The 25,872-nt window shown below is 51.3% G+C and overlaps 1 protein-coding gene across 13 annotated transcripts in view; it reads right to left on the bottom strand.

Moving 5' to 3' along the window:
• The window catches only part of KIF1A (kinesin family member 1A), a 110,969-nt gene extending 86,136 nt beyond the window's left edge, over positions 1 to 24,833 (bottom strand). For 4 of the 13 annotated variants that reach the window (XM_033229537.1, XM_033229539.1, XM_033229540.1 and 1 more), the window contains exons 1-2: positions 24,601 to 24,833; positions 1,531 to 1,697 (exon numbers count right to left, since the gene is read on the bottom strand). In XM_033229537.1, the coding sequence (XP_033085428.1) occupies positions 1,531 to 1,636 (106 nt within the window). In that variant the 5' untranslated portion in view covers positions 1,637 to 1,697; positions 24,601 to 24,833. Of the gene's footprint in view, positions 1 to 1,530; positions 1,698 to 24,600 lie in introns of those variants that run through there. The other 9 variants (XM_033229545.1, XM_033229543.1, XM_033229547.1 and 6 more) reach the window with 5 other exon arrangements.
• Between the last annotated feature and the right edge of the window lie 1,039 nt (positions 24,834 to 25,872).

The following is a 25,872-nucleotide window of genomic DNA, read 5'->3' as shown; positions in this document are numbered from 1 at the left end:
CCCTCTGCCCACCCAGGGCCACAGTGCTCACCAGAGGTCATGGTTCCCACCTGGAGTCGAAGTTCACACCCAGAGCCATGGTTCGCACCTGAGGTCACATTTTGCACCCAGAGTCACAGCTCTGCACAGCCCGAGGCTTCCCACTTAAAGACAAGCGTCCTGCCACCTGAGCAATTTCTCCAACCACAAAAGGCCAGGGCTGCAGCCAGCTAACGCAGCGAGCATTGTTGGAGAAGCACTCGCCTTCCTGGGCAGGACAATCCGGAGGTGTGTTGCGTTGTTCAAGGGCCCCAGCAAGGCCAGGCCTCTGGCCACGGAGGTTACCCACTTACAAATGCACCTTTGTCAGCTGCCCCCAACTCCCCACTCTCCCACCATGTGTCCTGGGACCACCTCCCAAATAAACTCTTGGCGCTCAAATCCTCATCTCTGGGTTTGCTTCCAGGGACCAAGCAGACAAAACAATTCATCATAATGAACAGTCAGGATGCAATCCTGAAGTGCACTGGGGTCCCATAGCCGCAGCAGCCCCCATACCCTGGAGTTTAGCAGGGTCTCCCCAGCCTGCCCACTGCACCATGATTAGCCACAGAGCTCCACAGGCTTCTGGAAGGATCACCCCTAGGCCAGACAGAGGGTCCGAGCAGAGCCCTCACTTCCACAGGACCTGACAGAGCCCAGAACACTCCCAGTGACACCGGCATCTCCAGTCCCTGAGCAGGCCTCGGAGACCAAACCTAGGGAGGAAGCTTCCTTGGGACCTGAGTGTCCTCCCCTTGGGGCACCCCCCTCCCCACCTGGTAGATAATAGATGACAGCATGTTGGACAGGTGCACAGCACCTGTGAATGGGGAGGCTGTCATTGTCCACATCCTGAAGACCAGGCGGCTGTTCATGTCACCACTCAGTGCAGCTGACACTACTTGATCCTGTGACAGCAGCAGCGATTGCAACTGCACCAGAGGCCCCAGCACAAACTGCCCCGCTGAGCCCAGCCAGCCACAGAACGGAGAGATGACAATTGGTTCTTGCTCCAAGATGCTGATACGGTTTGGACATGTGGGGAAACATATGGGTGTCCTTATAAGAAAGCCAAACCCAGTGATGGGTGTCCCTATAAAAAAAGCCACTTGAAAGCAGAGACACAGACACACAGAGGAGAGGGCCACGTGACGATGAAAGCAGAGACTAGAGCGACGCTGCTGCAAGCCAAGGTGGCCGGCAACCACCAGATCCCAGAGAAGGCAGGAAAGGTCCTCCCTAGGAGCTCAGAGAGAGTGAGGCCCTGCTGGCACCTTGACTTTGGACTTCTGGCCTTCACAGCTGTGAGCACAAATCTCTACTCTTATAAAACCACTACCATTGGTGGCGGTTTGTCACAGCAGCCCCAGGACACCTACACACCACATAGACAAGGAGGTGGACACTGCTCTTGGGGCCAGGTTGACCGCGGAGCCTGGCCCGTAGGCACAGGACCACGGCCCCCAGCAACCCGTGGTTGACCTCGATGCCGTGCAGGCCGATACTCACTGGTGGTGCTTCCAGACATCTGAATGATGCACTTGGAGTCGCGGCTCATTTCCCGGGAATTGAAGGGGCGGACCCGCACCGCCACCTTCACCGAAGCCCCGGCCATCGCGGTGGCCTTCGTGGGTCACTCCTTGCAGTAATGGGAGCCCCAGAGTGGGGGGAAACACCTTGGAAAAAAGGGAAACATGAATTAGAAACAATATCCGAAGAGACAAGACAGGCACTCTGGCTGCAGCTGAAGCCACAGGTCTTCTCCACTCCACTCCAAAGCCCCCACGTGACATATGCACGGGGTGGAATCCACAAGGAGAGGGGGCAGCACAGATAATTCTAGAAAGCGGGAGCCCAGCGGGACCAGTGGAAGCCGACTTCACAAGCCTGGGGAAGCTGGAACCCAACGAAAGAAACAGAGCGACCTGGGTGTGAACGTGAAGGTGGCCTTCACACCCATGGCAAATTCCCCAAGAAGGGTCTTCCCCTGCAGACGCGGGCCCTGGTGGGCTCCATGACAGGTCCGCGCAGGCCCCAAGAGCCAGTGCTGGCTTCAGATCAGCATGTCAAGGGTGCTTTAAAACGGAACAGTGTTCCAGAATGCCCCATCACACCCTCCGCACCAAGCACCAGCTGATAGCCACGTCAGCAGTAGCATGGTCTCTGAATTAGCAAGAAAGAGAACTTTACTCAGAAATGAAAAGAACAGGACAGACAACCTCAAGCAATGGAACAAAAACCAACATTTTCAGCCCAATTTCCTGCTGGTAATTCACGCAGAAGGAGGCGAGGAACACTCCCGAGCCTCACTGAGGAGGAGAAGCCCGCGAGTCATGGGAAATTCAGTACAAGCCAGGGCTGGGGGACCAGCCTCGGCCTTGCCTTTACCCCAGCGGTGTGACTCAGCTTCCTGGGCCTCAGTTTACCATCTGTGAAATGGCAGGGTGGTGGTCAGGAACTCCAGAATGATTTGGCCTCTCGGGTGCTGGGACTCTGAGGAAGGCTGATGAAAACTGCCCACAAAACAGTGACGAAGCAGCCACTGCAAAAGGTCTTTCCAGGCCGACCAGTCAGATGCTGCTGCTTCCCCCGTGGGACTTGGGGCCTGAAGGATGGGGCTCCTGGGCACAGGGACAGGGACAGGCTCGGGACAGAGCTATTGGTTACAGGAATGGCCAGAGCTCCACGAAACAGAATTAATGCAACATGAGAGGTTTTCGCCAATTGGTATCTAAACGCTCTAGGGTGCCCGCTCAGTGGTGAGTCCCACATCACCAGAGGCATCCAAGTAGAGCAAAGGCTAGGTGGCCTCCTTGAAACCCTTCCACACTGACATTCCATGAAAAGGCGACCCTCTGCCTGGTCATCCCCATCCGTAAGTGCCACCCTTGGGGGAATGTGGCCAAACGCCCCCGTCTCACACTGCCCCAGCCTCACGGCTGTGAAGAAGGGACAAGCCCTCTGGGCTGCCCCTGAAAGCTCCAGGATCAAGAGCAGGAGGGGTCTGTCCGCAGAAGGAAAGGGGGCACAGCGAGCCTGGGACCAAGGCAGATGCTGAACTCCTAGATTCCACCCAGGCCACTCCCCAGGATCCCCAGAACTCCTCTGCAGAACAGGCTGGATGTGGGGCAGGGCTGTCCCTCAGGCAAACAGCTCTTCCAGAGGCTACAGTGGGGAAGGAAGTGCCAGGACACCCTATGACTAAGTGGGGACAAGTTCCTGATGTGGCTGGACTCATGCCGGCTACGCCACAGCCCCTCAGAGCCACACGGTGCAGCTGCGTCTACACTCCAGAGTGCTTCTGCCAACTCTCTCTTCTCCTCACAGCCAGGAGTGGCCGCCAGCGTGGACGGAGGGATGACCTCTGAGAATCTGTGTTTCCTTGTGTTGAAAATCCCTGCACTTTTAAAACTGGAAGAAGTCTTAGGATACTCCAGCCGGGATGGAGAGAGGAACAGGCAAACTCATGAGTCTCTGGCTGGAGCACAAATCCAACAGGGTTTCTAGGGAGCCATTTTGCAGCACGCCCTGGACCTTTAGGAAAGTCTGTACCCTTTGACTCAGTAATCCCAAGTACTGAAATCAGAAATACTTCGAGATTAAGAAAACATTGATGAAAAGCAGATATTCAACAGTGCAAAATCTCCAGTTCTCCCCAAATTTAGCTATATAAATTCAGTGCAATTCCAATAAGCAAAATATTCCAACAGGACATTCAGTGGAATTTGGCAGGACAAGAACACTTTGAAAAATGAGAACAAAGAGGGGAAACATCGCCTACCAGCTGCCATATATCCTATAGAGCTACAATAATTTCCAAAGTCTAGAAATGACACGTGAACAGACTAAGCGTGTCCACAAGCAGACACACACACATACACACACATTAAAGAAAAAGGCAACAATTTAGGGAATGACGTAAGATCAGTATGGGACAACTGGCTCTCTCCATATTGGAAAAATAAAGCTAGATATAGAACTTGATCTTTAAAATGTAAATGCATTACAAGGACACAGAGAAGCCTCTGTTCTTGACTCTGGGGTGTGGAATATGCACACCACAAAGCATGGAAAGCGAAGGCGGCTTGGTGGGTGCAGGGGCCAGCAGCCGACCAACGCACTGCTCAAGAGGTCCGACACCACACTGCAATGTGTGTGAAGGAATCAGTGTGCAGCCGCAAGCCAACATTCCAGAGGAGGGGCTGCCAAGACGGGAGCTGGCCTCCGCAGCACAGCCTCCGGGCATATTTGCATTCTGCGCATGGGTCAAGAGACTGGGAATCTGGAGTCTTCCCAGACAGTGAGCCATTGCTGAGGGACAGAGGAAGCTGCAGAGCTTTTGGGCAAGAGAAAGAAACTTGAGAGGCCAAGATTCCAGAAGAGAGAGGTAAAGAACTAAAATGAACAAATGCCCAAAATGCCCAGTCCTTCCCTTAAGACGTTTGCCAAATTCTGAAGGTAAGAGAGATGGGATTTTAAAAACTCACACTGAAAACCAAAGAGGAGTCTTGCACAGTCTCAGATGCTAAGGAACAAAGATTTGAGTTCAGGGTCCTCCAGGAGGAGGATACCCAGTGATCACATCAGGCTCTGGCTGAAAGCCCAGGAAGGTACAAAACCTAAGAGCAGGGTAGAGCCATAGCTCAGATGAGCCTTATGAAAACTACAACCTGCCCTCACTTGGCTTAATTCGGATTTCAGTCTGGCTGCCTGGGAGAGAAAATGGAAGCCATCTGGAGCCTCTACACTCTTTTATTTTTATTTTTTCAAACTCTGTACTCTACATTCTTTTAATAGGCAATGTGTGACATCCAATCAAAACTTAGAAGGTGTAAAATAAAAAAGGACTCTGATTAAAAACAAAGAGGAAAAATAAAATATAAACACATGAGAAAAAAAAAAAGAGACACATACCTACACATGATCCAGATCTAGGCATTATTAAACACGGACTTTAGAACAATCCTGACTCATATATTCAAAATAAGAGCAAAAGGACAGAGAATATAAATGGAAAACGGATAATTTTGCCAGAGGACTGGAAACTATAACAAATAATCAAAGGGAAATGCTAGATCTGGAAAACAAAATAACTAAAATTAGGAACTCAAGAGATTAGACACAGTTGAAGACAGTGTTAGTAAACTGGAGGATAGGTAATAGAAATATAGAAAATTTCAAACAGATAAGAAGAATGGAAAATATAGACATGAGAGCCAGAAAAGTACAGGACACACTGAAATGGTCACACATACCTGTACCTGGAATCTAGGAGAAGAAATGGAATGGGGGTGCTGTGTTGAATGGAAATTCCTGTGTTGAAATCCTAACCCCTAAAGTGATGGTGTTAGGAAGTGGGGCCTTTAGAAGGTGACTAGGTCATGAGTGTGGAGCCTCACAAATGGGATCAGTGCCCTTGCGAAAGAAATGCCACAGACACCCCTCAGCCCCTCCACCACGGGAACAGGGCAAGAAGGCGTCTAGGAGCCAGAAAGCAGATCCTCAGCCAATGTGCCTTGCTCTTGAGCTTCCCAGCCTCCAGAACCATGAAAAATAAATTCTGTTATTCATAAGCCACCTGGTTTGTGATATTTTTGTTATAGCAGCTGGAATGGACCAAGACAGGGGAGAAGCAGGATTTACAAAACTAATGACCATGGATTGTCCAAAGCTGCTGAAGCACATCGACCCACAGGTTCAAGAAACTCTACAAACACAAAGCAAGACAAACAAGAAAGCCACACAAGGCACAGCACTACAACAACGCTAGGACCAAGGATGAAGAGATAAAGCTTAAAGTCAGCCAGGAAAAAAAAAAGGCCGGGCGTGGTGGCTCACGCTTATAATCCCAGCACTTTGGGAGGCCAAGGCGGGTGGATCACAAGGTCAGGAGATTGAGACCACAGTGAAACCCCATCTCTACTAAAAATACAAAAAATTAGCCAGGCATGGTGCAGGCGCCTGTAGTCCCAGCTACTCGGAGAAGCTTAGGCAGGAGAATGGCGTGAACCTGGGAGGCAGAGCTTGCAGTCAGCCGAGATTGTGCCACTGCACTCCAGCCTGGGTGACAGAGCGAGACTCCATCTCAAAAAAAAAAAAAAAAAGAAATTGACAACTGACTTCTCAACAGAAATGACAGAAACCAAAAGACAAGGTTGCAAGTTTCAACGTGATCATGAAAGAGGTCATAGTCATCATTTACATTCGATTGTCAAGGATACATGTTGTCATTGCTAGGGTAATCATTTAGAAAGTAGAAAACTAATGTATAACTAACAAGTTAATAGAAAAATACCCAAAAACTAAAATTTATTTTATGAATCCAATAGAAGGCAATGAAGGAGAAAAACAGAATGTGAAAAGATAACATCAAGTGGAAAAGAAAGAGTTAAGATTGCAGATAAAAGGTCAACTCAGTATGAACTAAATACAACAAGTAAAACATTAAAAATTGTCAGACCAGATTTTTTAAAAATTATATTCTGTTAATGACTCTACATACAAAGACACAGAGAAGTTCAAAATAAAAGGATGAAAATTTGTGCTTGCTCTATCAGCCACTGAGGAGGAGAAAATATATATCGTACACATTATTTTGTTTATTTATTTTGAGACCAGGTCTCCTGTCTCTGAGACTAGAGTTCAGTGGCATGATCTTAGCTCACTACAGCCTTGACATCCTAGGCGTAAGCAATCCTCCTGTCTCAGCTTCTCGAGGACCTGGGACTATAGGCACATGCCACCATACCTGGCTAATTTTTTTATTTTTTATTTTGTAGGGATGGGGTCTCACTATGCTAGCCAGGCTGGTCTTGAGTTCCTGGGCTCAAATGATCCTCCTATCTCAACTCCCCAAAGTGCTGGGTTTCTAGGTGTGAGCCACCATGTCCAGCCTCATACATATTCTTTTAAAGTGCACACAGAATGTGTGCTAAAATTTGCCATATGTTGGTCATAAAGCAAACTTCCACAAATATCCATCTTAAATTCAAGTTATAAGGTAGATGTTCTCTGATCACAATAGAATTATGCTATACATCAATACCCTAAAAAAAAAAAAATCACCTACAAAACAGTCCAATTGCTTGGACCCTAAGCAATGCAATTTAAAAAACCCATGGGTCAAAGAAATCATCACGCTGGATATTAGAAAATATTTTGAATGAGTGATAATGAAGATACATGTCAAAGCTGTGGCAAAGGTCCTGCGGAACTTAGCTAAAGCAGGACTGATGAGGAAATGCACAGCCTTAAAGGCACGGGGATGAGGAGGGCGGCCCCACGTCATCCCCAGTTTGGTTCAGACCCCAGTGTCCCCGAGGGAGCTGTGGTTGGCTTGGGAAGACTTTCGAGTGGTCACAAAGGCTTGCCTTGGGAGGGATCTGAGGTTCCGCTCTTGTGAATCTGCTAAGTCAGTTACCAGGTGGGTCTGCTTTTCACATCCAGAACGTGGCTGCTAAATGTTCTCTCCTGTTTTTTCATTATTATGGAAGTGTTTAGGTCTTTTTTTAGTTTACCTTTACCTTTATTTTAGTGGCATTTCAGGAGGGAGAGATGATAAATGAATGAATACCACAAACAGGACATTGAAAACAATAAATCAAACACAAAAGGGTAAACATTTTATAATTCTATTTACAGAACTGCTAAAACAGGCAAGAATCAGCAGAACAAGCACATTACTTAGTAATATACAGCTAAATTTTAAAAACAGCTAAGAGAGTTGAAAAAAATTGGGTATAAGGAACAAAGGCTGCTGATTTTCTAAACAAATTTTATAAAATTTTTTATTATTCTACACTGTGCCCATACTTAACCTAAAAAGAATCATTTTAAAAATCATAACCAAAGAGTTGAGGTAACATAAATAGAAATTCCTCATTTTGGTTGACAAATACTGGTATGTGTGAATTCAAAACTCAGTTTGCTCATTAAAATTAGTATTTCCTGCCCGGGTTGGGCATGGTAGCTCATGCCTGTAATCCCAGCACTTTGGAAGGCCGAGGTGGGTGGATTGCAAGGTCAGGAGTTCGAGACCAGCATGACCAAGATGGTGAAACCCCCGTCTCTACTAAAAATACAAAAATTAGCTGGGCACGGTGGCGGGTGCCTATAATCCCAGCTACTTGGGAGGCTGAAGCAGGAGAATTGCTTGAACCTGGGAAGCAGAGGTCGCAGTGAGCTGAGATCGCACCACCGCACTCCAGCCTGGGTGACAGAGCAAGACTCTGTCTCAAAAAGTAAATAAATAAATAAAATATCAATAATATTTCCCAACAGAGAGCAAAAGGGCTGAATGGAGGCTTCTACTTCTGCAGTATGGTGGGTGAGACACCCTCCATTATAAAGCACCTAGAAATTCAGGATAAATAACAAACATCAGAAGAAAATAAGAGGACTCCTCAGAAGGAAAGAAAAAAGAAGAAGAAGGAGAAGAAATTAAGGTGGCGACAAAGCTACTGACATTTGGTAATACCAGAAACCCAAAGAATTTGATTTCACCTGCTGTTGGTGGGATGGGAAGCAGGACCTCAAAGACACATAAAGTGGGAATAGAACCAAGTCACCACAAAAATTGAATCCTTCAAAGCTACAACCTCTGTGAAATGGAAGACTGGGTAAAAAAAGGGACACAGGGGAATTAATCTGAATGACAGCCAACTCTAGGTGGCTAAAAAGCAGTGTTACTGAGAATTTAAGGCCAGAGGCCTGTCCTCATAAAGTTTGGGTTTCAAATTTACAAAACCTGCATGATCAGTGAAATCCAAATTTGAGAAGTAGCTCAGTGTAGTTCTCAGGAGTTAGCACTCAAAGCACCTAACAAAGCACACATACAAATCCTCCCAGGAGAAGGTTTCCTTTCCCACAGCCCCAAGATTCCCAAAGATGAACATCTGTCAAATGTTAGCTCACAATGAAATATTACCAAACACTTGGAGAAGCAATTCACCATAAGCAAGAGTCACCAAAAAAGGAGGGAAGAGAAAAAGGAAAGGGAAGGGAAGGAAGGAGGAAGGAGAGGGGAGGGAGAGGGGAGGAGAGGGGAGGGAGAGGGGAGGGAGAGGGGAGGGAGAGGGGAGGGAGAGGGGAGGGAAAGCGGAAGGAAGGGAGAAGAAAGAAAGAGGGAAGAGAGGGATTAGATCCTCAATGACTTCAGATATTAAAATTGTCAAACACAGATTATAAAAATAAGTTGGCTTAAATGCTCTAAGAAATAAGCAGAAATGAAAAACAATGGGGTAAAATATGAGAAAGAACCATGCAGAACTTCTAGAAATAAAATGTAATTATTTAAAACTGAAAGCTTAGCAGACAGGCTAATCAGCAAATTAAATGGAGCTCAACACAGAATTAATGAACTGGAAAATATGTCAGAAAAATATTACCCAAAATGACCCCAGAAAGAAAAAAAGGATGAAAATATAAAACCTAAGTTCAGAGTCATGTAATAAGGAGGAATTCATTAATTTATCATGACAGGTATTTTAACACATTTCTCACTAATTGGTAGATCAAGCAGATATATAATTAGTAAGAGCATAGCATGAGTAACACAATAATCATGAATTAATGGACATATGTGCCTCTTGCAGAAAATTAGAGCAACATTCTTTTCCACCACATATGAATATTTACAATATTCTACCATGTACTAGACCATAAAACAACTCCCAGTGCTTTCAAAGACCTGTATCAAATAAACCATGTAATTTGAACACAATTAGACTAAAAATTAATTTAAAAATAATTAAAAACCCGTATGTTTAGAAATTTAAAAAATAAACTTATAAATAACAAATCAAAGGGAAATTATGATGAAAATACAAAAATACTTACTAAATGGAAATGAAAACACTACTAGCAAAACACAGAGTTTTCATGTCCAGCCATGATGGAGTCCCAGGGACCAGACTTAACCTCTCACTGTAAACAGTAACTAGCAAAGAAGACAAAATATACAGAAATAACTGTGCTCAAACGTCAGACAATAGGCAGTGCAGGACTGTGATCCCCGAGAGAAGGGGCACATACTAGGTGAGCCCTACAGTCACTCCAAATCTGCCTGGAGGCAGGCACAGCGAGGTAGGACCCAAGCACCTCGGCAGCTTGGACAGGTTGAAAAGATGGCGGTCAGAGCTTGGGTGGGCGGAGGCAGCTGGAAGTTGTGAGTTAGAGTTCTGGAAGAAAGGAGCTGCTCAGTAGAAGTTCAGAAATTTACACAGGGGTACCCTTAAGTCTTTTCAGAGTACTAGTCCATTCCCAGATAATCCAGACACAAAAAGACTGGGCCGTTGTAAGCTGAACGATTCCCAAAACTCACACAAAGTAAGGAGACATCTGTGATCCAATTAGCCAGAATGGGGAGTCCTCTTTAGCCTCCACTCCAGATATTCCGTGGAGACCCTGGAGAAGGCATGCCCTAGGTGGGGGACTAACCTATTCCTGCAAGTGGTCTACTCCAGACCAACTCTAGAAAAGTTTAAGAACAGGCCTTGACTGATCAAACTGGTCTTCAAGTAAGTTAAGCACCTGCCAAGACAAAGCCCAACATGCACTAAAGCAAGAAATATAAGTCAGACACTCTAAAATATAAAAATCATGTCTAGCATCCAATCAAAAATTACTAGATCTGCCAAGAACCAGGAAAATGTGATGCATAACTATGGAGAAAAAGTAAGCAATAGAAACACGAATTTTCCTACAATTATTAAAGAAATTGATCCAATAGTTAAAAAATCTACCCACACAAAAAGGTAGCAGATTCAGACATTTCTTATAGGTGAGTTCCACCATACCTTTTTTTAAAACATAATATCAATCCTATACAAACCCTTTATGAGAATGAAGGAAAGAGAGGGAAACACCCAAAGAATATAAAGTCATCCCTCAGTATCAGTAGGAGATTAGTTCCAGAACCCCCCACAGATACCAAAATCCACAGATGCTCAAGTCCCTCATATGAGCTAGTGTAGTATTTGCATTTGACCTACACATCCTCATATACATATATATACACACACACATATACACACACAGATGTATACACACATATATACACACATATATACACACAGACACATATACACATATATATACATATATATACACACACACACATATATAGAGAGAGAGAGAGAGACAGAGTTTTGCTCTTGTTGCTCAGGCTGGAGTGCAATGGTGCGATCTTGGCTCACTGCAACCTCCGCCTCCCGGGTTCAAGTGATTCTCCTGCCTCAGCTTCCCTAGTATGCACCACCAGGCATGCACCACCGCACCCAACTAATTTTTTATTTTTAATAGAGATGGGGTTTCTCCATGTTGGTCAGGCTGGTCTTGAATTCCTGACCTCAGGTGATCTGCCTGCCCTGGCCTCCCAAAGTGCTGGGATTACAGGCGTGAGCCACTGCGCCCAGCCCCTTCCATATATTTTAAATCATCTCAAGATTAGTTATAATACCAAATACAATGTGAATGCTATGTATTAATAAATAGTTACTATACTGTATTGTCCAGGTAATAGTGACAAGGGAAAAAAACGTTTGTACCTGTTCAGTATAGACAAACCATTCTTTTCTCCAAAAATTTTGATCTGGTTGAATTCACAGATGCAGAACCCACAGATATAGAGAGCCAACTGTACTCCTAGCTCATTCATTGATGTTAATAGAATTTTTGCATCAAAGTAAACAAGAAAAATTTGAGAAAGATTATAGACCAATTTTACTGATGAACATAGGTAGGAAAGTCTGAAAAATTAGCAAGAAAATACAGTAACAAATACAAAGGGCAATGTAGGTAAGCATATGCCAGGAATACCAGTATAGCTTGACATTAGGATAGCTGTTATTATAATTTTCAAATTAAAGAAGAAAGAATACGAGGCCCTCAATAGATACTAAAAAAGCGCTCCATAATTTTCAAGACTCATTTGTGATAAAATTCTAAGCAATATTAGAATAAAAGAAAACTTTTTTAACCTCATAATACCTATCTAATAAAAACCTACCCAAACATCGCACTTAATGGTAAAATGATTGCTTTATGACCAGCATATGGCAAATTTTAGCACACATTCTGTGTGCACTTTAAAAGAATATGTATGAGGCTGGGAATGGTGGCTCACACCTGAAATCCCAGCACTTTGGGGAGTTGAGATAGGAGGATCATTTGAGTCCAGGAACTCAAGACCAGCCTGGCTAACATAGTGAGACCCCATCCCTACAAAATAAAAAATAAAAAAATTAGCCAGGTATGGTGGCATGTGCCTATAGTCCCAGGTCCTCGAGAAGCTGAGGCAGGAGGATTGCTTAAGCCTAGGATAGGAACATTTCCTTTAAATTCAGAAACAAGTCCAGGATGCTTGCTATCTCTACTTCTCGCTATTGTAGGAGAGGTTCTAGCCAGACCAGTAAGACAGGAAAATAACAAACAACATAATATGAATTTGAAAGGAAGAAACCTGCCGGGCGCGGTGGCTCACGCTTGTAATCCCAGCACTTCGGGAGGCCGAGACGGGCGGATCACGAGGTCAGGAGATCGAGACCATCCTGGCTAACATGTTGAAACCCCGTCTCTACTAAAAAAAAAATACAAAAAACTAGCCAGGCGAGGTGGCGGGCGCCTGTAGTCCCAGCTACTCGGGAGGCTGAGGCAGGAGAATGACGTCAACCCGGGAGGCGGAGCTTGCAGTGAGCTGAGATCCGGCCACTGCACTCCAGCCTGGGCAACAGAGCCAGACTCCATCTCAAAAAAAAAAAAAGAAAGAAAGAAAGAAACCAAACTGTCATTATTTGCAGACCATTAGCTCATCTACACAGAAATCAAGAGAATCCAAAGAAAAATTATTTGAAGTAGGAAGGTTCAATAAGGTTGTAGAAATCAAGAACATTCTTATTTACCCGAGATAAAGAATTAAAACATATTTTAAGGTATCCTTTAAAATAATAACCCAATCTGGCACAGTGGCTCACACCTGTAGTCCCAGCTACCATGGAGGCTGAGGTAGAACGATCACTTGAGCCCAGGAATTCAAGATCAGCCTGAGCAACATAGCAAGACCCACTTCTAAAACAATTTTTTTTTAAATTAGCCAGGAGTAGTGGCGACATCTGTAGCACCAGCTCCTTGGGAGACTGAGGCAGGAGGATGACTTCAGCTCAGAAGTTCGAGGCTGCAGTGAGCTATGATGACACCACTGCACCCCAGGCTGGGCAACAGAGCAAGACCTTCTCTCTAAAAAATAAACAAATAAATAAAATAATAACCCAAACTATAGAGTACCTAGGAATAAATGTCACTAACTTTTTTGTTGTTGTTTTTGAGATGGAGTCTCACACTGTCACCTGGGGTTGGAGTGCAGTGGCGCAATCTCGGCTCACTGCAACCTCCGCCTCCTGGGTTCAAGTGATTCTCCTGCCTCAGCTTCCCGAGTAGTTAGGATTACAGGCATCCACCATGATCCCCGGCTAATTTTTTGTATTTTTAGTAGAGATGGGGTTTCACTCTGTTGGCCAGACTGGTCTCGAACTCCTGACCTGGTCATCTGGCTGCCTCGGCCTCCCAAAGTGCTGGGATTACAGGCATGAGCCACCGTGCCCAGCCGTCACTAACTTTTTTAAAGAAAATTGTAGAACTCTACTAGAAACATTGCAGAAAATCTAAATAAATGGAGAACCATAACTTATTCATGGAAAAGAAATCTCAATATCTTGAAAACATTTAATTTTACCCAAAATGATTTGAAAACTCAATGACGTTTCATATGAAAACTCAAGTGTTTTTGTGAATCATGACAAGTTGCTTCTAAAAATGTATATGGTAGAGTAAGATGTTAAGAATATCAATAACAAGTCTGAAGAAAGGAAAAAAAGAAGACCGGAGGGCAGGAGGCAACATGCCCTGTGATCTTGAGCCTGAGTAGAAAGCCCTGGCATGAAGTCGGGCTGTACTGGGACTGGAAGAGGCCACCACAAGCGCAACAGAAGGGACGCCAGGAACAGACCTGCGGAAGCACAGCCCTTCGACATCTGGGAAAGGTGGTTTTACAGAGCAAGGGGGAGAGGACGGACGACCGAACCAGCGATGGAAGGAACACTGGTTGGCAACATGGAAAATATACCATTAGATCCCTTTACATGTCAAATAAATTCCATGTGGATGAAAGACCTGTATGTTAACAACAAATGTTGTGGAAGAAAACAAAGGAGTTTTATCTTCATACTACCCCTAGGGAAAGTTTTTTTTTTTTTTTTTTGAGACAGTCTTGCTCTGTTGCCCAGGCTGGAGTGTGGTGGTGCAATCTCGGCTCCCTGCAACCTCTGCCACCAGGATTCAAGAGAAATACCTAATGTAAATGACGAGTTGATGGGTGCAGCCAACCAACATGGCACATGTACACCTATGGAATGAACTTGCACGTTGTGCACATGTGCCCTAGTACTTAAAGCATTAAAAAAAAAAAAAAAAAAAGAAATTTCTTGTGCCTCAGCCATCCAAGCAACTGGGATTACAGGCATATGCCACCACACCTATTTTATTTTTATTTTTCATATTTTTGGTAGAGATAGGGTTTCGCCACATTGGCCAGGTTAATCTCAAGCTCCTGGCCTCAAGTGATCCACCCACCTCAGCCTCCCAAAGCGCTGGGATTACAGGTAGGTGTGAGCCACCGTGCCCAGCCGAAAGGATTTCTTTACCCACAGAAAACACCAAAAGGAAGGTCTGGGTATCAAAACATATCACTAAAACGGTGATGAGAACCCCACCCACCTGGAGAAGGTATCTGTGACACATACAATCCAATGAAGAATTTGTATGCAGAATATATAGATGACAGAGAAAAATAAAAATTTTAAACATCACAAAAGAGAATGGGCAAAAAGATACGAACTGGCAATCTACATGAAAAGATACTCAACCACGATAGTAATTCGGAAACCATATTTTCAAACTGTATCCACCAAATCACAACATTTACAAGTGGGGCACACCAAGCGCTGTCAGGAGGAGGCCACAGGAGCTTTAAAGCTCACCCTGGAAGTGAACAGGTGCCACCACTTTGAAAATAACATGGTAACATCTGGAGGGCTGCAGACCATGTGCCCCAGCAACTCTGCAAGTAGATGTTGTACATATTCACAGGGAGAAATACACCCAAATATGGCATGATTTATCAATGCAAAAAGAATGGAGACAGCCCAAACGCCCAGCATCCAAGATGCAGACGAATGCAGAGTCGGCTGCAGCCCTCTCAAAGTTTCAAACACACAAGCAGCACTCCACAGACTTGGGGCGGACGATGACACTCCAGGAGCGATCAGCACCAAATTCACAGTTATGGGCGTGGAGGGGGTCTAAGGGCCTGGACGCCACCAAGCCACTCGATGTGCCATGGTGACATGGAGGGACCTCCCTCCCGCCAGGCCCCATCTGTCCCTCTTCTTCCCCAGGGTGAGGTGGGTCGGCCGAGATGCCAGGTGGCCGTGAGCCCTCTGCCAGTGCTGCCCTTGGGGAGCAGGTTGGAAATGCCTTGTTTTGAAAGCTGATGGGCATGCGGCCGTTAGTTGTAATATTATTCCATATTCTTTGTTGTATATTTTTGCTACCACATGACACAATTTTTAAAGATGTAACTATTGGCTGATTGCAGTGGCTTATGCCTGTAATCCCAGCACTTTGGGAGGCCAAGGCGGGCAGATCACTTGAGGTCAGGAGTTCGTGACCACCCTGGCTAACATGGTGAAACCCCATCTCTACTAAAAATACAAAAATTAGCCGGGCATGGTGGCAGGCACCTGCAATCCCAGCTACTTGAGAGACTGAGGCAGGAGAATCACTTGAACCCAGGAAGCAGAGGTTGCAGTGGGTAGAGATTGTGCCACTGCACTCCAGCCTGGGCGACAGAGTGAGATTCCATCTCAAAAAGAAAAAAAAAAAAAAAAGGAAAAAGAAAAGAAAGGTAACGATCTTCAAGAAGTTGTTCTGTCAGCCAATCTGAGAGGGAGCCAGGCGGCAAGGGTTGTCAGAGCCTGTGGGCGTGGCTGATGGCAGAACGCAGAGCTGAGGATGGGGGTCTGACACAGCTGAACCCCTGAGAAGGCGGTGAGCTGCGGGTCACAGTGCCAGACACAGCACATGCCAGAGCCCAGGAGAAAGGGTGAGCTCCCCTCAAAGACAGAGAGGGGCAGCCTCTGGGACAGGTGGGGCAGGAAGTCATCAGAGACAAGAAGCATGAACTGGTCCTGTGGGGTGAGGTCACACTGGCTGGAGTGGCCAGAGATGAGGGCACAGGCTCAAGGGTGGCAGGGAGGAAGCCAGAGGGGCTGGGATGACTGCCTGGAGGAAAAGAAGAGGCTGAGAAGCTGCTGGTGGCAGGGTGGGGTCTGTGCTGGGGACACAGAGGCAACACCATGGGTGTCTGAGGGTCTGACTAGACCCAGGATGCATCCACAGGAAGTGGGCAGAGAAGATGGCCCATGGGCAGGAGAGGGAAAGAGGGCTGGGGGATGGTGGCCATTCATGTGTGTGTGGCCAGCCAGCTGTGGTGACTCCTGGAAAGGGAGACCATGAGCCCTGAGCCAGAGGCCCCGGGACAGAGGGGAGGGGAACAGAATCCATTCACTTGGTAAAAACACGTGCAGAAGACCCGCCGGGCCACACCAGGCCATGCCCCACAAGTCACTGCAGTCACAGAGGGCAGGGTGGCCCTGGAGGAACTCCCCTGTTGCTTTGGGGTTCTGGGCACATTTCAAGTTCCCGCCTCACCCTGGGGTGGGGGCATCGGCAGAAAAAGCCCAGTCCCTGTGGAAGGGGGTATGGGGGTGGCGCTAAGGCAGACAACAAAGTGTGTCTCCGCTTAAGAAGCATCCAGGAAAGACCAGGCATGGGGTGATGGTGAGGGGTAGACACAGGCCTGGCACAGGCACTCCCTGCCCAGCTGCTGGGGAGACCCACACTGCAAAGCATTGCACAGGTGTCCACATGGAGCCCAGACGGCCTTCACCTCTGGGTCTGCCTTCACCTCAGGATCCGCCTTCACCTCAGGGATCTGCCTTCACCTCAGGATCTGCCTTCACCTCAGGATCCACCTTCACCTTGGGGATCTGCCTTCACCTTGGGGACCCACCTTGGGAATCCACCTTTACCTGGGGATCCACCTTCACCTCAGGGATCCACCTTCACCTCAGGGATCTGCCTTCACCTCAGGATCCACCTTCATCTCAGGGATCTGCCTTCACCTGGGGATCCACCTTCACCTCAGGGATCTGACTTCACCTCAGGATCCACCTTCACCTCAGGGATCTGCCTTCACCTCAGGATCCACCTTCACCTTAAGATCCGCCTTCACCTCAGGATCCACCTTCACCTCGGGATCCACCTTCACCTCTGGATCCACCTTCACCTCAAGGATCAACCTTCACCTTGGGGATCCTCCTTCACGTCAGGGATCCACCTGCTCCCAGTTAGACCAGTGGCCCGCCATGTGCACACCCAGCAGGGCCAGCCCAGAGCAAAGCACCGGCATGGGCCACTTCCTGAAACACTGATCCTTCTTGAAGAGTTTGAGAAAAAAACCACAGCGAGTTTTTCTTAGAATTACAACCAATGGTCACAGAGGAGTGTCCTGTCCACCCCTGGAGAGTAAGGAGCCCCAGGTCCGATGACTGCCAGGCACACTGGTCACTCTGAGACCCCATGAGATAGGGCCAGAGCCCACCAGAGAGCTCACAACTGCAAAGGGCATGGGAGAGGCATCTCCTGGGACCTCAGCCCCGAGTGCCACTTGCAGAGGGCAGGGAAGGGGCAGGGGGCTCAGGCTCAGGAACTCAAGCACCCGGTGGAAGGCAGAGGTGAGGTGAGAAGTGAGGGTAACATGGAAGCCTGTACCCCTAGTCTTGCCACCCACCCTCTGAGAGTGGTCACTGCTAGTGCCCCCGGGTGAGCACCGGAATGGCTTTCTCCATAGCAGGAGTGAAGCCTTTAGTGAGATGGAGAAGGCAGCACCCCTCATTCTGATATGCAGGGGCAGCTTGGCAGCCAGCCCCACCCCTTCACCTAAGCCAGGGCCTGCTATGGACACCCCACCCCAGCTCTGGTCAGAACCACTCCGGGGTGAGCAGCAGCAGCCCTGCCGCTCCCACCAATAGCCTCCCTAACGCGTGATGGGCCAACTAAGGCCTTCCCTGGGCGTGAGAATAGAGTGTGAAAGGGAAGGACCAGAGCTGCCAGCAGAAAACAGGCCCCGTGGGAAGGACAGGCAAAGCATGGAACAGACGCGAAACAACGGAGCACAACCTCTGTCCACACACCTGGGAGATTCAAGAAGATGCTCATTTTCAAAACAAGGGCAGAAAGCTACGAGGCAGAACAGTTAAAAAAGCGAAGATTTTAGAGATGAAAAATGTAAGAGCTGAAGTTCAAGATTCAAAAAAAAACCTCTAGAAAAGGCAGTCAAAGGACTTTAGAATGTAAACAAAGAGACAGAATATACAAGAGAAAAGCAACCAAACAGATCAACCCATGAATTCAGGGTAAAAGAAAAAAATGAAAGGGAGGAAATTACAAACAAATAGAATAAGAGACCCTGACTTCTGTGTAAAGGGCCCACCAAGTGCCAATAAATGTGAACCCCACCCTTACACCCATCCACATGGAGTTAGAACACCAAGGAAAAGACAGGATCCTAAAAGCTTCCAGGGAGAAAAGATGAGTTGCCAACAAAGTCTGCTCATAAGTGACCTGATGCAGAAAGCCACAGTGACCCTGTCCTCAGAGTTCCCAGGAAAACTACTTAGGAACAGAAGCACCCCAGACACTACCACCCAGAGCAAGGACACAGCAAAAACACACTCACACACCAAAGACTCATGCACCCTTTCAAGGAAGTCACACAAGGATGTGTTCCAGCAAAACAAGACAGGAAACCAAGAAACAAGCAGCTCTAGGGTCCAAGAAACAGAGACTCCAATCCTGGGGACATGGCAAGCAGCTGCCAGAGGCCACTTGTGGAGGTGCCATAAAGGGGAAAAAACCCATTCAAGAAAATAAAAAGGCTGGGCGCAGTGGCTCATGCCTACAATCCCAGCACTTTGTGGCGTCAAGGCAGTACTCATGCCTACAATCCCGGGACTCTGTGGAGTCAACGTAGGAGGATTGCTTAAGCCTAGGAGTTCAGCACTTGCCTGGGCAATATGGCAAAACCCCATCTCTACAAAAAATTAGCCAGGCATGGTGATACATGCCCATAGTCCCAGCTACTCAGGAGGCTGAGATAGGAGGATCACTTGAACCCAAGGAGGTTGAGGCTGCAGGGAGCTGTGACTGCACCACTGCACTTCAACCTGGGTGACAGAGTGAGACCCTGTCTCTAAAATAAAATAAAATAAAATAAAATAAAATAAAATAAAGATAAGCAAGAGCTGGAGAAAATAAAACACCAACCAAGAACATCTTGCCTAAGTACAGAGCTGATGCAAAAGGTGTGGGGCCGTAAGCGTGCTCCTCTGGTCTGCACCTGGCCCACTGCAGCCACTGCTTGTCCTAGAGCTGCAGCCCTCCCAGGCCCCAAGGACCTGCAGCCATGGTGGGGCCCCAGCCCCAGAAGCAGGAGGAGAGTGGGGACCAGATGACACCAAGCAACTGAATACAACCCAGCCCCAGCCCCACAGCAGCCCCTCAGGAGTCACACCGACCCAGGACCTTGAGCACTGACAGCCCAGCCCAGCCCTGTCCTGCACCATCCTGGCTTGAGCTGATGACAGATGGAGAAGGAAACTGAGGCCCATCTGAGGGTTCCTGGCAGGGCTGAGGTGGGGGCAGGAACCCCTTGAGGGTACTCCTGGCACTACTAGCCTCAGGGAAGGGGCCCTGCAGGAGCAGTCGAGGGCCATGCCTGTCCCCAGAGCTGCATTTCAGGAGCCCCATGGGAGGCCCAGAGGATAGGGGATGTCTGTCAGTCCTCAGCCAGGCTTGCTCAGGAATCTGTAGGCCCCGAACAGGAGACCCTGAGACCCAAGTACACCCCAACCCCTGAGAGGGTGGCCAAAGCTCACCCTGGACTCTACCAGGAAATGCAATACCTGGGCTAAAACAACCAGCTCAGCCATGGAAGAGCACTGAGTCCTCACTCTGTGTGAGGCACTGTGCTGGCGCCCATGGCAGTGGGAGAAGTCAGGGACAATGGGGGTGGAGGGAAAAGTAGGGGAACAAGCAGAAAGTACTAAAGGAGCTACCGTCCTCGGAGTCCCAGGTCCTCTCTTTACAAGCCACATGGGCTTCTCAGGAGCCTCAGTCTCCACACCTGGAAAATGGAAACAGCACCACCTGGCTCAGTGGGGTCGGAGCCAAGTGGTGCTGTTCTCATTGTTCCGGTGTGGAGTGGCATGGGATAAAGGGAAGCACATGAGGTGCACAGTGGAGGCTACGCCCAATCAGTGTTCCCCGTCTTCTTCCCCAACCCTGGAAACCTATGGTTGTGGAGGGGGTGCCAATCTGAGGGGTAGGGGCGACAGCAGGCATCACGGCAGAGGCAGCATTTGAGAGGGGCCTAAAACCTAATGTGGAGGTTGAGTAGAAAGTATTCAAGAGAAGAAACCCAGGCAAGAACAAAGACAGGGACGAGGGATGCAGAGACTCTGTGTGTGTGTGTGTGTGTGTGTGTGTGTGTGTGTGTCTATCTGCATGCATGTATGTGTGTATACAGCCATGCATGAGCATGTGTGTATGTCTGTGTGTGTTTGTGTGTGAATGCATGTGTGAGTGTGTGAGTGTGCATGCGTGCATGAACATGTGTGTACGTATGAGTGTCTCTGTGTGTGAATGTATGTATGGGTGTGTGTGTGCATGTGTGTGTCTGTGTGTGCAATGTATGTGTACGTGTATGTGCATGTGTATCAGTGTGTGTTCGAGTGGATGCATGCGACTATGAGTGTGTGTGGCCAAGTGACTGCTCTGGCCCCCTCCAGGGCGCTGTGAGGAAGGGTGAGGAATAAGCGCCAGGATGCCTGGATAGCTGGGCACTGGCCTGCCCTCCCTAGACTCCAGGGCATCCTGAAATCTGGCAGGGATGGCAAGCAGGAGGGACCCCTAAAGGCCATCTGAATCCCCAGGCTCTGTGGCAGCCAGGGCTGGGCCTGCCCAGACCACAAGGCCTGGGATTAGGAGATTAAATCCAGGGTGAGGAGGCTTTAGAGAGGCAGCAGCCCCTCCTACTCAGATTCCAGCAACCCCAGCCTCTGAGTCCCACATCCAAGTCCCACATCCACATATCCGGATCAATCTCTACACTTCGCTAGGCCTGTAGTAGGCCGAAGCTGGCAGGATGGGCTGGTGAAGAGCAGGAGGTCAGGAGGCTCAGCCTCCACTGACTGCTGACCTTGACTGTGCCCTCTGCCCCACAGCACTACCAACTGCAGCACATGGGCCAAGCCCAGCCGGCTGTTCCCCGGGTTCTCGAGGCCCTGGGAGTGGGGGCACTGGGGTGGCGAGAGGCCAGCCAGGCTGAGGGTGGGGATCCCAGTGGGGCTCAGGAGCTAAAGAGCAAGCTGGCTTCGTCAGGTGGGGCCACTGTGCCCCTGTCTCTGCTCAGGTGCCATGCCAAAGGACTAGGATGCAAAGCTCTGGGATCCCAAATCCTCCTGTGGCAGGGATGGGCCTGTGGCCGGAGGCCACCACCTAAGGGGCAGAACCCAGCAAGGACACAGGCCCCACACTGCCTGGCTGTGTCCCTGGGTACCCTGGCCACCCATGGACAGGTTTGGGGCAGGGTGTAGCCCAGCCCCTCAGGGTTCTCAGAGATGCTCCTAGGCATGGAGTGTGTGATGGGCAGTGGGAGGTGACACCTTGAGCCCCTTTGGCCACCCATATTGGGGGTGGTAAGCCACATCTTTTGGGCCTAAGAACACTGAAAGTGGCAATGTCCTAGAGAGGTCCCTGGACTCTGCAGGCAGATGACCACACGCTCATCCTACCAATCACAGCCACCCGGGACCCCGGCCCCACCACTCTCCACCCGTGGTGGCAGCTCAGGCCCCTCCCAGCTCACTGATAGAGGTGCACGGATGGTCTCAGGCCTGACAGGATTGGCCAGCTGGGCATGTGCAGGGCTCAATCAATCATAATAGCCTAACGCTGGTGGCCCCTCCATAGACCCCAAACCAGTAGGACCAGGGCTCTGTTGGAACGTCTCCCCTCCTGCCCCTGTTAACCCAGCTCACCGGCTTTGGCTGACCGGCTGAGTGGCCTGAAGAGATGCCCTCAGTCTCCTCCAGCGCCTCCTCCTGAGGCTACGTAGCCCACATCTCCCCCTCCACCCTCCACAAATCCCACGGGAGGACTGCCCTACCTTACTCCCAAAGGACATGGTGGGCCCAAGGTCAGCAGTCATGACATCAGTGAGGACTGTGGGGCACAGGCTGGGTGGCCGGGCAGTGGCCGCGGTTTAAATCCCAGTCCAGCCAAGCATCAGCCCTGGGCTTTGGGCAGAACTCCAGACTCCACCTGTTTGTGACTGGCCAGCCGGAGCCCAGACGGGGCAGTCTGTGGGACATTCCAGTGGGGAAGGGAGAAAGGAGGCATCCAGGGGGACAGCATCTGGCTGGGAGCAGGGCTGGCACACAGCAGACATCTTGCAGACCCTCACCACAGGGACCTCTCTAGGTCTGGGCTGGGAACCCTGCCTTGACACTTGATTCCAGCCTCTGTCCGCCCTGTGGACCTGCCCGGGGAGGACACCTGCAGATCCATCTGCAGCTGGAGTGAAGCTGTTCATCTGGGCCCTGCCTTGGATCCAGCGCCCTCTCGAGACTTCACCCCAGGTAAAGGCTGCCCTCCCCCGACCCCACGCTGGGCCCCTCAGCCAGCTGCCTTACAGCATCCCTCTGGTCCAGAGGGTTCCTGGGTCTTGACTCCAACTACCCCATCAACCAAACAAGGAACCCCTCTAAATAGACGGTGTGTGTTCAATGCAAGGGCAGACCTGAGCCCTGGCCCTGGCCCATCTCACACCCTGCACTGCAAGCTCCACACCTGCCCCACTCCTGACTGCCCCACTCCACAGCCTGGCTACGGCTGGTGGCCAACCACACCTGCAAAATGGCCGCCGCAGGTGCAGCCCCAACCCCCACGTGGACCCCAGAGCTTCTCTTCAAACCCTCTGCTGCCTTCTCAGACCACAAGGGTGCTGGCATGGCTTCCCTGGCAAAGGCCCCGCCAGCCTGAGTGCGACAGGGTGTCCCGCAGAGCCGAGCGCGGTGTCGCGCTGTGCGTCCCCAGGGTGAGGCCAGTACCAGCCCTGCGCGGCAGGGGCCTCTCTGAACCGCCTCCTCTCCGCAGCCGCAAGATCCAATCCGCTTGCCCTGGCAAGCCTTTAATCCCAGCAACGCAGGCACCCCTTGGAAAGGGCCGCTGCTTGGGGAGGGGGTCCTCCAGTCTCTGGGGGAAAGTCCCTATTCCCGGGGACGTGGGCGCGCATCGGGTCCGCGCCAGGCGACGTCGCGCTCGCGCCCAGCAGGCCCCATGACTTGGCATTCCCTCCTTCCCCTCCCCCTCCCGCCCCTGCGGCCGGCAGTGGCCCCCCAACCCCACCTACTCGCGCCCAGCGTCCCGCTCCTGCGGACCCTCCCTCCCGGCGGGGATGCTGCCCGGCTCTTCCCCAGAGAGAGGGCTGGGCCGCTGGTTTGCGGGGAGTCGGTGTGAGGGGCAGCGTAAAGCGGGAGTGTGAAGGTCTTCGCGGCCACTGTTCCTTCGTGTCATCCGAGCCCGGGCGCCGGGGGCGCGCCACCATCCTAGACCCGGCGGCCCCGCAGCCCCTCCCTCGCCGCCGGGCCACACCTGTTACAGGGGCGCTGGCGGCTGAGACGCAGGCAGTGCTCGCCGGCAGCCCCTCCCAAGTGCTGGGTCTTTCTGGAAGGGAGCGGGGGTCTCTGGCGTGGGAGGGGGTGATGGACAGCCCGGCGGGGCAAGGAAGCGGGTGGCCAGGCCCCAGCGCCGCAGACCCCGCCCCGCCTGCCTGTTTTGCTCCAGGCTCCAGCATCCGCCCTCCCCCACCCCGGGGACCCGAGCAGCTGCCCGCGCCCGGCAGCCCTGCGCGCTCTCCCCTCCGGCCGAAGCGCTGCAGCCGCGCACCCTCCCAGGTGCGGCATCCGCGTCCTCAGCCCCGCTCTCCATCCCTCCCCTCCCCCGCCGTCTGGGCGCAGCCCCTCCCGCAGCCCCGCAGGTGGCTCCTCTCCAGGAGAGCGGAATAGCCGGGGAAAGGCGGGGGTATCCCGATCCCGCCGGCCGGGTGAGCCCTCCAGAGGGCGACCCCCGCCCGCTGCAGCTAAGATCGCGGCAAAGGGACCTTTTCCAGCGGCACCTGAAGGGCGGACACCCCTGAATTTCCCCCATTGTTCTCTGCGGAGATGGAGGAAGATCTGGAAGAGAAGGGGCCTCACAGTGCCCGCGCTTCGGGTCGCAACAAGGGCGCAGGGCCGGAGCTCCCCGTCCTGGGCGCAGTGGGTGCAGGTGCGGGCTGCGGGCACGGGCTGCGGGGCGCAGATGCGGGGCGAGGGGCGCGGGAGGCCGAGCGGGCGCCTGCCTTACCTCTCCGGCGTCACTGGCGGCGGCCCCGCATGGGCACTGGCATGGGCGCGGGCTCCGGAGCCCGGAGCTGCTGCCGCTAGCCGGCTGCTCTGAGCTGTGACTGCGCCGCCGCGTGACGGGCTGCGCGCCCCCGGCCCGGCCCGCCCAGCGCCCCTCCCGAGGCGCTGGTTGGCTGCGCGCGGCGTCCGAGCTCCAGTCGCCAGCTGGTTTGTCGCGCGGGGAGAGGGACGGGCGACGCGGCCGCCGCGGGGACTGGGCTGGGGACGGAGGGGGCCGGGGCCGGGCTGTGACGTCACCGCTGACACCGCGGCGGGCCCCGCGGAGGGTGGGGGACGGACACCCGGCTCGGACGCGGCGTCCCCTCCCCCGGCGCGCCCCTGAGACCTCGCGGGGGAGGGACCCGGCGACGCCCCGTCCCGAAGCCCCGCGTGCTCCTGAACTTGCCCGCGGACCCTTCACCGGGCCCTCCCCCACCCTGGCCCCTTTCGAGTGAAATCGTAAAACCTCCGCCTGCCCCCGCTCGGAGCCGGCGACAGACGCATCGTGGGGGGCGGGCGGGGCTGGGGAGGGAGGGCTGCTTGCGCCAGGGATGCTGGCTCTGGGTGTAACAGGTGCGCGGTGAAATCGCATCTTGCGTCGGGCCGGGGCGCCAGGGAAGGGCAGCAGTGACCGAGGCCCTCCCCGCGGGATGATGCAACCAGCCCGTGGACTCGCCGCCTCGCCTCCGCCGCGGCTCGTGGGGACCCCCGCCCTCCTCTCGCCCCACCTCTCCCGGCCCCCATTGTCCTCACCCCAGCCTGTCCAGTTTAACTTCCTTGAACCCCCCAAGCCACACGCCGCTCGCAGGCCACCCTGGCAAACCCCAGCCTGCGTCACCCGCTCCCAGCCGCGTTCCTAGTTCCAGGGGCTGACTGGTATCTCCGTGCGCGCCACCGCCCTCCCTCCACCGTCCCAGGGCTGGGCAACTTCGACAAAGCCTCCGGGCAGCTCGCCCACGGGGACCTCCCCGCATTGCGGTGCGGGGTGCACGGACTTCGGGCCACCCTGAACCCCGGGGCTGGGTCCCCTCCAGCCCAGCCCCTGCCATCGAGCCACTGCCGTGGGCATCCTGGGGTCGCCTGGCTAAGCCTCCCTGGCGTCCGGCGGGGGCCTGCGCTGCCCTAGCGGCCTGGCTGTTAACCATTTAATCCACACTCCAGGGCGGGCTGGCTTCACCTCAGTCCCCACAGCTGTGTGCGAGCACCTTGCAGGTGGCAAGGAGAGATGCGCATC

The sequence above is a fragment of the Trachypithecus francoisi genome, unplaced genomic scaffold (genome assembly GCF_009764315.1).
Source record: "Trachypithecus francoisi isolate TF-2019V2 unplaced genomic scaffold, Tfra_2.0 Lachesis_group13, whole genome shotgun sequence".
NCBI classification, from domain to species: domain Eukaryota; kingdom Metazoa; phylum Chordata; class Mammalia; order Primates; family Cercopithecidae; genus Trachypithecus; species Trachypithecus francoisi.
This window is presented reverse-complemented; position numbering and strand designations above follow the sequence as displayed.